Source organism: Arachis hypogaea, chromosome 17 (assembly GCF_003086295.3).
Source record: "Arachis hypogaea cultivar Tifrunner chromosome 17, arahy.Tifrunner.gnm2.J5K5, whole genome shotgun sequence".
Taxonomy (NCBI): domain Eukaryota; kingdom Viridiplantae; phylum Streptophyta; class Magnoliopsida; order Fabales; family Fabaceae; genus Arachis; species Arachis hypogaea.
This window is the reverse complement of record NC_092052.1, coordinates 43,453,126-43,465,057: the sequence shown is the minus strand read 5'-3', so window position 1 is coordinate 43,465,057 and position 11,932 is coordinate 43,453,126. Positions and strand designations below refer to the sequence as shown.

Genomic DNA, 11,932 nt, shown 5'->3' with positions numbered 1-11,932 from the left:
ATTATTGGTCAAAACTATTTCTACTTCCTTCATATACAAAAGGACGTCATTTCTAATTTCTTCGGACACCAAAGGGTAAACAACGTTTACTCATTTCTAATTTGGCAGAGAAGGTACCACTTTAACATTCTGTTTATCTAGTTATCGCCAGAAAGAATCGAGGGATATTAGTGTCTAAACTAGAGGACCAATATAGATAATTTTAAATTTTTTGGAGATCAAAATAAAGAGAAAATTTCACTACCTTCTTTTGAGAGATACTAAAATGATACTTTTCTCCCCTTTATTTATAAAATGTACATTTTCTTCTCTTATAATTTTTAAAAAACTTTCTCTTTATTCCATTTTAAATTTTTGGATGTTAACTAATATTAACTTTATCTATTTTTTAAAAAATAAATAAATTATTTTTTATAAAAATACTCTTTAGCAAAAATTTTATTTTTTATCATCAAATTTTACTTAGCAAATTATCCTTTAATAAATTATTTTTTGTTAATTAAATTATATTTTATCAAAATATTTTTTTAATTTTAATAATTAAATTATTTTTTTCTAAAATACTCTTCAATAACTTTTTAATTATTAAATTATGATTTTACCAAAATTTTTGTTAACAATTATTTTTATATTTTATTATTAATTTTTCGATATCGATATATATTATTTTAAGGTTAAATAAAAAAATCTTGATACAATTATTTTCTGATATTAATATATAATAATTGTTATACATATTAACAATGGTAAAATTTTTTATGTAATATTAAAATAATATATATTAATATCGAAAAATTAATAGTAAAATATAAAAATAATTGTTAACAAAAATTTTGATAAAATTATAATTTAATAATTATAAAATTATTGAAAAGTATCTTAGCAAAAATAATTTAATTATTAAATTTTTTAAAAAATATTTTGATTAAAATACGATTTAATTAATAAAAAATAATTTATTAAAAAGTATTTTGATAAATAAAATTTAATAATAAAAAATAAAATTTTTGTTAAAAAATATTTTTGTAAAAAAAATTATTTTTTTTTAAAAAATAGATAAAATTAATATTAGTTAATACAAAAAATTTAAAATAAATTAAAAAAATTTTTAAAAGCTATAAAAAAGAAAATTATACATTTTACAAATAAAAAAAAAGAAAATGTCATTTTAACATTTTCTAAAAAAAAAGAGTAAAATTTTCTCCAAAATAAATAATTAAATAAATCTCAGGACCAAAATGAGAATTTAGTTCCTTTTATACAAAAATCTTTATTTTTTTATTCTGTAGCATTATTATCTTTCATTTTTAGGCAATGATGGAGCGGTATGGTCACGGGGGCGCAGCACCCCCCGGGGGGACGGTCTTTCTTCTTCGTCGTCTCTCTTCTCTCTCCCACACAGGCACACACAATTTCTCTCACATATTCTACACTTGTTAAACAAATAAAAGACATGATTTTATTAACATACAAGTCTTATAAGGGGATTAACTAAAAATATAAAAGTAGAACTTTATTAAGACGATAAATTTTGAAGACTTCAAAAATAATAAATGCATAAAAGTTCAGGTTTCTGTAAAATCTTTCCTGTTTAATATTCTTAGCAAATGCTCGTAAACACTTGCATTATGCATACTTAATAAAAAAGATACGACACACAATGGAAACTGTAAACAAATATATATATAGTATTAACAATTATTCATGTCTCTATTAATCTATTTTTCCTTATTTATTAAATATATTCATAATAAATTAGATGAGATTAGTCTAGCTGTTAAACATCTTACACTTTAAGAGTGTGTTTAGATTGAGTATTTTTAAATTATAGTGTATCTTAATAAATATAAAAGAATTTAAATGTTGTAATTAAATTTTCTTTAATTTTAAAATATTTTTTAGTTGAGCTAATTATATTAGTTGTATTTTAAAAATATTTTGTTTAGAAAAATAGTTAGATTAGCTTTATTAATAAAATATATAGTTGATTATCATCATTAGTTTCAAATTTCAATTAATTTATATAAATGCTTTTAGTAGTTGAAATTCTCTTAAAAGTTTCTAAAAAGATTGAAAATATTTCCGATGAGATATTCAAATACAATATTTTATTCTTAAAATTTCTAAATGCTTTCAAAAAATATATTCTCTCTTTAAAATACTTTATCCAAAAACACACTGATTTTGTATTTCAATATTAGAAATAACAAATATTTTTATAAATATATATAATTAAAAACATTTTAACAAAATTTATACAACAAACTCCTTAATCTCCATAATATATTAGATATACTAAAGTAGTTATTTCATAGGATGCATTGGAATTATATGATCCATAAAAGAATAAATTCAATACTACATATGTGATATGTCAAATCAATTAGCATAATGTAGTGTATTGAATAAACTGTATGAAGTTAATAAGTTCAAACGTCCTCATTATCATTAAGTATCAAAAGAATTAGCATCATCGTAGAGAAATGAAAATTATATAAAAACAATTCATAGAAGTAATGACTTTTTGAGTCATAATATAAGTATTTATATGGAACTAAAAATTATTTGGTCCCTTCAAATGGGAATCAGCTCTGCTGCTTCCGTAAGAAATAATGTCATTCACTTTTGAAAACAATAATAAAAAATGGTAGCATTTTTTTGGAAAAATATAAATAAAATATAAAACGAAAATTATTGAGGAAGAAAAACTGCACCTTTTCTGCAACTTTGAAGTCAATGACATTCATTGAATCATTATATTAGTAATTGTTTTTTATCAAACCAAAAGGTTACATCATCTTTGTTTAAGCAAAAATATAAACAAATTACCAATTTTGAAAACTACACCAATAATTACACCAAAAATAAAAAGGATGCGTATTTTTTTTAACTTTGTATGCGAGTCTCTCAAAATACACATATTTCTTATTCTAGTGTAATTTTTTATGTAGTAGTTAAAATTATTAGTGTTGCTTATATATTAGCATTTCTTGTTTAAGGTCTTCGCTCTATGTGATGAAGACCACCCTTGTGCATTTATACATACATTAACACACAGCAATAGGTGGCATATGCATTTGTGCCTAGGCACCCTAGCTAAACACCATCATGAAAATAACGACATTGAAAACTAACCCTAAACAACCTTAAAGCTAAAGCTAATCATTAAACGGATGGATGTTCCATTCAAAATACAAATAATTTAAATTTTAAAAATGAAAAATAAACGAACAAGAAACAGATGAGCAAAAATAGTTTATTAGTGCTGTCGTGCAGCAACCTGGCACCAAGCAAGGTTTTTCTGTTCATCATAATCAGAAGAAAAAAAAAAAGATCTGCAAAATCTGATTCTGCAAAGACTGATTTCTGTGATGACCAGACAAGCAAACAGTGTACGAGTTTGCCGCGTGAACCGCCCACTCTTAGTTTAATTTGTTCTTCCATTTGCTTTCTCGCTTTTCACACCACCACTCTCACCAGTCACTAAACATATACGAGAATGGAATTGAATCATTCAACCCATAAAATTTCAACAGTGTAGTTTCCTTTCCTCTCCCCTCCCCCTCTCCCTCCCAAAACCCAAAACCCAAACCACCACCCCCACAAAAAGCCAAAGAAAATAAATTAACAAAAGAAAAGAAAACGTAACAGCGACCTAACATAAAGGAAGAAATTAAACTGAAAGTCTATAGAATAATTCATAAATGGAGGACGACTAGGTGCATGTTCTTCAGCAAAAAGTAAGTACCGGATATAATTGCGCGGAAGTAATTAATAATAATACCAAATTTATGAATTAATGGTGGAATGAACAAAGACAAGAGAGAAAAGGTACTCTATGACACAATTTCACAAGCAAATTTACTGTTACTCACGTCACTGTGGGAGTTTGGTTCATGAATCAGTGAATCTCTCTTGACTATTAGTGAATTAATTTCTTAGCTGACTATAAAGTTGAAGCGTGAACAGAATGGGAAGATTAATTACGGAGACTCACTTGGGACATTAATATGAGAGAGAAAGAAAGGAGAAAATGCGGGAGAGGATTACGCATGTTAAATAAACCACACAGAAAATTATTTGTATTATTACAAATGCATGCATTATATGCTGGGTTATTTTGTCTTTATTAGATTTCTCTCCATGATTAACTCAAGATTAATAATGAAACCTAGCTAGTAGCAGTACGGGTTCACCTGACATTAATGTTTAATAAATCTGCTAATTACATTCCTCACTTATTACTTCCTAAAGCTTCCACAGCACTTGCCATTTCCAAACATGAAACTTAGAACTACCACTAACAAAAAAATTTCCATAAAATAACGGTTAACTTAGAAATAAATCTAAAATCAGCAGAAGTTTAAAGTAACAAGTAAGAAGTAAGAAATCAAACCGAGCTTGATCTCCCATTAAAGAGCTTCACATTACAAATTCTTTTTTCTTTTCTTTTTTTTTTTCTCAACACAAAATTAAAACTCGTCATAAATTCATAATCTCATAAAAAAGAGAGAGAAAGGGACACCAAAGAAACAAAGAATAACTAGAAAGGGACACAATAATTAAAATTAATTAATCATCATCATAATGAAGGGAGAAAATAAATTAGTACCAAATTAGGGTTTCTTACCAAGAGTGTTCTTGTTATTGTGCATCCAAACCTTGAGAACGCTCCTCTTAACGCAAGCTTCGGCACAGAACTGTTCAACCATGGCTTCATCTTGCTTCTGGATCCGCCATCCAACTTGTTCAGCGAAAGCAAGCATCTTATCCTTCTGTTCCTGCGTGAACTTCGTCCTGAACCTTTTCTTTGAAGAACCGCTTCCGCAACCGCCACCTCCGCCTCCGCCGCCGCCACCGCTGCTGCTAGGGTTCGACATGTCCTCCTCATCTCTGCTTAGTCCACCGCCGGAAACCGCTGCAGGAAGTGCTAGAGGACGGTGCTGAGCCATCGGAGGTGTTGCAAGGTGGTGAAGGTACCCTGCCGGGTACGGCGGACCGCGGTGGTGGTAGTAAGGGGAGAATTGGTGGAGATGCGGCGGAGGAGGTTGAGGACGGTGGTGGTGTAAGGTCCCGGCGCCGCTTCCACCTCTTATGTCGCCGTCGATCTCTTTGCGGTGAAAGTTGCGGTGGCAGTTGCAGGCAGCGCAGATGACGGCCTCCAGCGAGCCGTCCTCTCCGGCGGCCATGAACTCGCAGCAACCGTCTACGGCGTGGCCGCCGAAGCTGACGGCGTGGTTCTTCTGACATTCACGGTACCTCACCGACGACGCTGCTGCTCCTTTTCGTCCAAAGCCTGACGCGGCGGTTCCATCCCCAGTGAGTTTCGCTGAGTTTCCGAGTGAGTCGTAACACGCTTGCGTGGCTTGCGGCTGCGGTGCCTCAGGTATTCCCAGTTCCTCCTCTTGCTCTTCTTGCTCGTCAAATTCCATACCACACTCTTTTTTTTTTTCCTCTAAAAATAAGAAAAAGAAAAAAGAAATATTAAATTATTTTTTCTTCTTGTTTTGGAATTTGGTTGTGGTTATGCACTAGGTGTAGTAGGGTTTAGGTTCTTTTAGTTGAGAATTTGTGTTTGGAGTATGGGAACGAGAGGATGAAGATCTGTCTACATAAAGGGGGTAAGGTGAGTGGGGTTAGTGAGTGAGTGAGGGAGCAACAAGCGAGCGATGAGACACAGGGAATTTCACTAGGGATAATAATAATAATAATAATAATTATATATGCTAAGTAAGATTGTCTTTTTGTGTATATTTATCTCTGGGATATGAGATAATAGTGATTAGCTATAAATAAAATTAGTAAAAGTTCAATAAAAACTTTTTTATATTTTTATTTACTTAATTTATTTAAAAAATTAAACTACTTTTATTAATATGGTAATATAATTAAGTGTATGTGTACACAAAATTATACCGAGAACATACATAGATTAATTTGGAATTACGATTAAGATTTATTTATTAGATGATATATATTTATTGGATTATTAAATGTGTCTGAGTACTGAGTAGTGAGAGGGGAAGATAAGAAATGGGAGGTAGGCATGGCAAAAATCCCCGGCGGGGCGGGTACCCGCGGGGATTTACCCGCTGGGGGACAGATATGGGGGGTAATTTCTATCCGCGGGGACGGGGGACGGGGCCCCGTATAATAAACGGGGCGGGGGCGGGGTAGAGGTCCCCGCCCCGTGGAGACCCGTTTAATCCCCGTATATATGAAAAGACAAAAATGCCCTTAGTATATATAATATATGATTCATTGTTGGAAAAAGAAAACCTAGCCGTCACATACTCACTGCTCATACTCATACATGCTTTACTCTGCTTCAGCCTTCAGAGACAAAAAACTCCTCTTCTCTTCACTCCTCAGTCCTCACCGTGAAAAATCTCATCTCGTCTCGTCTCCTCCCTCGAACATCGCCGACCGCCGACCGCCGACTGTTGACTGCCGCGTCTCCTCTCCTCTCCTTCTCGAACATTGCCGACCGCCAACCACTGACCGTCTCTTCTCCTCTCCTCTGACCTCTCCTTCGCGTCTCCTCTCCTCAGTGCCGCCTCCCAACTCCTAAGTGGCTCGGTCGCTCACGGCAGGTCTTGATCTCACTGTGGCGGCCACGTCGTCCTCTCCTCGTCGCTGGTCTTCGGCTCTTCACTTCTGCCCCTTTTCTACGTCAGGTAAGTCAGTCTTGTGGCTTTGAAATTTTTGTTTTTGAATTCTATTTATGATTGATTTGGTTCTGGATTTCTGATTTAGGGTAATTAGGTTTAGAGTTCTGAATTTTCTGATTTAAGGTTGATTTGATTCTGAATTTTTTATTTAGGGTTATTTGATTCTGAGTTCTAAATTTCTGATTCTAAATTTGATTCTGAATTTTTTATTTAGGGTAATTAGGTTTCTGATTCTGATTTCTATTTAGGGTTATTTGATTCTGAGTTCTAAATTTCTAATTCTAAATTTGGTATTCTGATTTTGATTTTTTTGATTATATTTGGGGAATTGTTGTACTCTACTAGCACCTATCTTGCACATTGCACAGAAATATAACTACTGGTACTGGTTCTTCAACTTACAACAATACAAAAATAAATAAATAAACCAAACAGTACCAAAATTTTTATTCATAAATTTCAAATAGGGATTATTTTCGACATGCAATTTTGTTAAGATTATTACTTAATAATAACTCACAAATTGTAACTCACAGATTTTATTTATTTGATTTGGGATTAAAGTGAATTTGATTCATAAGGATGAATACTTATTTGAATGCCTAATTTTAATTTTTTTAAATAGTTCGCTTGCAATGATTCATATACGTGGATTAAAGTGAATTTGATTCATAAAGATGCATACTTATTTGAATGCCTAATTTTAATTTTTTTAAATAGTTTGCTTGGAATGATTCATATATGTGGATTAGATAGAAACTTCAAATTTAGTTGAGCCAAAAGTAATGTGAATGTGGAGTGTTTTGTCCTTAGCGTGCACTCTCCTAATACTACCAATGATAATGATGGATTGTCATGTATAAAGAAAGTTAGCATAAGAGTAGGCATTATAAGCATAATGTTGAGGAGATTAATAACATATATATTTATTTATTATAAGCATCAGAGTAGGCATTATAAGCATAACAGATTTCATTTTATTTGATCTCCTAATACTACCAATGATAATGATGGATTGTCATGTATAAAGAAAGTTAGCATAAGAGTAGGCATTATAAGCATAATGTTGAGGAGATTAATAACATATATTTATTTATTATAAGCATCAGAGTAGGCATTATAAGCATAACAGATTTCATTTTATTTGATCTCCTAATACTACCAATGATAACGATGGATTGTCATGTATAAAGAAAGTTAGCATAAGAGTAGGCATTATAAGCATAATGTTGAGGAGATTAATAACATATATTTATTTATTATAAGCATCAGAGTAGGCATTATAAGCATAACAGATTTCATTTTATTTGATTTGGGATTAAAGTGAATTTGATTCATGATTTATATTTCATGATTTATAGAATGTCTTCTTCGGATGCATTGAGCAATACTCTTGAGAAGAGTACTCCATCGGAAGAACCTATAGGCACTAATATTCAAACTACACAAGAGGCTCTTCAATCTCAACCTCAAGAACCCCCAACGGATACCGCAACTACTAATGAAGGAACGACAAACTCTACAAGTGGTGTTCGAAAGAGGAAGTTAACCTCCGAAGTGTGGAATCACTTTAAGATTGTGGAATTCAAGGGAAAATTAAAGGCTGAATGTAATTATTGTAAATCGAAGCTACTTGGTGACCCAAAACAAGGCACTTCGCACTTACGTGATCACTTCAAAAGCTGCAAGCTCCGCACCACTAGAGATATAAGACAATGTATGATGAAGACAACTCCAACAACTAGTGGGGAAACAGTTGTGGTTGGTGCATATACCTTCGACCAAGAAAATGCAAGGAAAGAGTTATCAGTTATGGTTTGTCTTCACGAGTATCCGTTATCTATTGTGGACCACATTGGGTTTCGACGATTTTGCAATGCTTTGCAACCTCTCTTCAAGGTGATTACTCGTAACACTTTAAAGAATGACATCTTGAAGCTCTACAATGATGAGAGATCGAAGACAATGAATGTCCTTGAGTGTAATAAAAGTCGAGTTGCAATTACAACTGATATGTGGACAGCAAGCAACCAAAACAAAGGTTATATGGCTATCACGGCTCATTACATTGATGATTCTTGGAAATTGCAAAGCCGTCTTGTGAGGTAATAATATTATCATTATAGGTTCTTTTGAATGTTTATATGATTGCAAAGCTGTCTTATATATAATTGCAAAGCTGTTTTGTTTATAATTGTACTAAATTATCATTACAGGTTTATATATGTGCCGGCTCCCCACACGGCTGAGGTACTTTCAGAGGTTCTTGTAGATTGTTTGATGGATTGGAATCTTGATAGGAAGGTATCCACTTTGACTGTTGATAATTGCAGTACTAATGACGTTATGATTGAGAATATTTTGACTAAAATGTCACATAGAAACTTTATCTTGGGTGGTAAATTATTTCATATGCGATGTTGTGCGCATATATTAAATTTGATTGTCAAGGATGGGTTACAACTTATTTCACATGCTATTGAAAGGGTGAGGGATAGTGTTCATTATTGGACTGCAACACCTAAAAGAGAAGAAAAATTTAAGGAAACATGTGCACAACTTAAAATACCCTACACAAAAAATCTTTGTCTTGATTGTAAAACTAGGTGGAATTCAACATTTTTGATGCTTGAAGTTGCAATTATGTATCGAGATGTGTTTGAAAGATTGTCATTGCGTGAGAGTCAATATAAATCTTTGCCTAGTGAGAAGGATTGGGATATGGCGGATGAGATTTTTCAAAGATTGAGGATATTCTTTGATGTGACTGAATTATTTTCTGGAACAACTTATCCTACATCAAATCTTTATTTTCCTAAGGTTTGTGTGATTAAGTTGGCTTTGATGGAGTGGAAAAATTGTGGAAATGAGATAATTGAAATGATGGCTACTAGTATGATAACTAAGTTTGAAAAGTATTGGGGTGTGATTAATATAGTTATGGCTATTGGGACTCTTTTGGATCCTAGGTACAAGATGTATTTATTGAATTTCTTTTTTCGTAAAATATATGGTGAGACGGAGGCATGTGTTGTAATTGGTCAAGTGAAAAGGGTAGTGCAAGATTTAGTTTTAGAATATGCAACAAAGGGAAGAGAAAGAGACCAAGCTGCTCAATTAGATATGCCGCCACCACCATCAATTCCTTCAAATTCAAAGGGGAGGAAGTTCAGTCATGAAGATTGGCAAGCTGATTTTGCTGCACATGTAAGTGAGGAATCCGCATTTATTGATACAAAGAGTGAGTTGGATTATTATCTTGAAGAGAGACCGGTACCACAAACTGAACATGATTTTGATATCTTAAATTGGTGGAAGTCAAATGGGGCGAAGTTTCCTACTTTGCAAGCTATTGCTAGGGATTTTTTGGCGATCCTATCTCTACCGTTGCCTCTGAATCTTCATTTAGTACGGGTGGTCGATTTGTTACACCACATCGTAGTAGGTTGCGTCCGGACACATTAGAGGCTCTAATGTGTAATCAAGATTGGCTTTGGAATGAACTTGGCACCACAACTAACATAGGATTTGAGTGCTACACAATTCATAATATTGAAGGAGATGTTGACGTAAGTAAACTATTAAATTACATATAACACACTATGTTTTTATATTATTGACTTATTGAGTTATTATATGATTTTAACTTTAAATTGTTTTCTTGTCGATGTAGGATTCAAGTAAGTCGGAATCTACCATCACTACCATTACAGGATGAAAGAAAGATTGAGACGGTGGAATTATGTTTTTGTGATGTCATGTACTTTATTTAGTTGTTTATGAATATGGTAGTTTGTTTATGTAATATTTGGTTGTTTATGGATATGTTTGGATGTTTATGTTTGTTGTTATTTCTATTTAAGTCTTTAAAGACTATGGATATTATGTTTGTAATGGCAATTGAGGATTATCTTTGATTTTCTCTAATTTTTTTCATTTTTTTCAATTTTTATTAATTTTTATAAAAATCCGCGGATATCCGCGGAGACCCAGGTCCCCGGCGGATATGGAGTCCCCGTTACCCGTCATGGGGACGGGGCGGGGACGGGGACATATATTGGGGGCGGGGGGCGGGGGCGGGGGGCATGTCCCCGCCCCCATGGGGACCCGTTGCCATCCCTAATGGGAGGGAGGATGTGGTCATCAATAACCGGTCAGCAGAAAAGAGGTGTCTCACTCTCGAAAGCTTTTCAAAACACTTCCCATTACATAATTAACACCTGTACCTATTATGCTCAGACATTTACCTTTTTACTTTTACTGCCCAAATTTCTCTCCTCTTTTCCAACCACGTGTTATTCTTTTTTATTTTAAAATGTTTTCTATTACTGTAACCTATATTATGAAAAAATATTAATCTGACTACCAATTTATTTTCTTATAAATTATGAATAAAAATGATAAGTTTAATTTTAACTAAGATAATAAGTATAATATATTAAAATTAAAAGACTATAGATTTAATTATTTGAAATAACAAAAATATTTTTTTATAAATTATATTTTAAAAAAATTATGCACAAAATTTTGCTTAATTATCATTATCTGCCTATATAATAGATAAAAGAAAAAAGAGTTAACTTACTAGCTAAGGTTAAAAGGAGGTAAGAGAATTATATCATTGTGGAGAAGAAAGATTGAACACGTTTTTAACTTTATCATTTAGTTACCATTTTAGGGGAAGCATAAGCATGAGGGGTGAGAGTGGAGCGATGAATATTGAAAAGAACAAATAATAAAAATAAAAACGGTGGAGAGAGAGAGAGAGAGAGTATGGTGGGAGAAATGGGAGAGCAGGGGAAAAGGGAAAAGGAAGTGGGGGAGGGGAAGTGAGAGAGTAGTGGTAGTGCTTGCTTATGTTCGAGTTGTGATGGGAATTAAGGAACGAGAGAAAGAGAGAAATTGAATTTGGAGTGGTAGCAGAAACCGGGAATGAGTAGGGAATTAAAGAGAGAGGAAACCATAAAAATGAAGTGCAAACCAAAATGAATTCTTAGGACACAGCCACAGACTTCACATCGGACGAATTAATCTGTGTCGGCATTTAATGGAGCTGCCTACGTGCCCTCCTAATCCGACAGGACGTGACGTCACTACCCTTCCCTTCCTCTTTTTCCTAAATTTGTTCATTAATATATTATTAGGGATTAGCGTTAACCTTACTACTCTTCTACGCCTGTAAGAGCATCTTCAATGGTGAGTTCCTCTTTGACTTTTTTCTAACATATAGGAATTCTAACCATTGGAGGAGAAAAGGAGTG

The 11,932-nt window shown here is 33.0% G+C and overlaps 2 protein-coding genes across 3 annotated transcripts; one reads left to right on the top strand and one right to left on the bottom strand.

Moving 5' to 3' along the window:
- Window positions 1-207: 207 nt before the first annotated feature.
- On the bottom strand, window positions 208-5,691 carry LOC112765272 (zinc-finger homeodomain protein 2). Of its 2 annotated transcripts, none has more exons than XM_025811186.3 (2): window positions 4,631-5,686; window positions 208-1,427 (listed from the first exon to the last, which is right to left on the bottom strand). In XM_025811186.3, the coding sequence occupies exons 1-2, from the start codon at window positions 5,430-5,432 to the stop codon at window positions 1,279-1,281; spliced, it is 951 nt and encodes a 316-aa protein (XP_025666971.1). In that variant the 5' UTR covers window positions 5,433-5,686; the 3' UTR covers window positions 208-1,278. The 2 variants fall into 2 exon arrangements, with proteins under 2 accessions (XP_025666971.1, XP_025666972.1); XM_025811187.3 differs by lacking the exon at window positions 208-1,427 and adding an exon at window positions 3,243-3,483 and having other exon boundaries at window positions 4,631-5,691.
- A 537-nt stretch (window positions 5,692-6,228) lies between these two features.
- On the top strand, window positions 6,229-10,598 carry LOC140180947 (zinc finger BED domain-containing protein RICESLEEPER 2-like). The gene is made up of 4 exons (XM_072222798.1): window positions 6,229-6,677; window positions 8,033-8,776; window positions 8,888-10,240; window positions 10,345-10,598. The coding sequence occupies exons 2-3, from the start codon at window positions 8,034-8,036 to the stop codon at window positions 10,134-10,136; spliced, it is 1,992 nt and encodes a 663-aa protein (XP_072078899.1). The 5' UTR covers window positions 6,229-6,677; window position 8,033; the 3' UTR covers window positions 10,137-10,240; window positions 10,345-10,598.
- The last annotated feature ends 1,334 nt before the right edge of the window (window positions 10,599-11,932 follow it).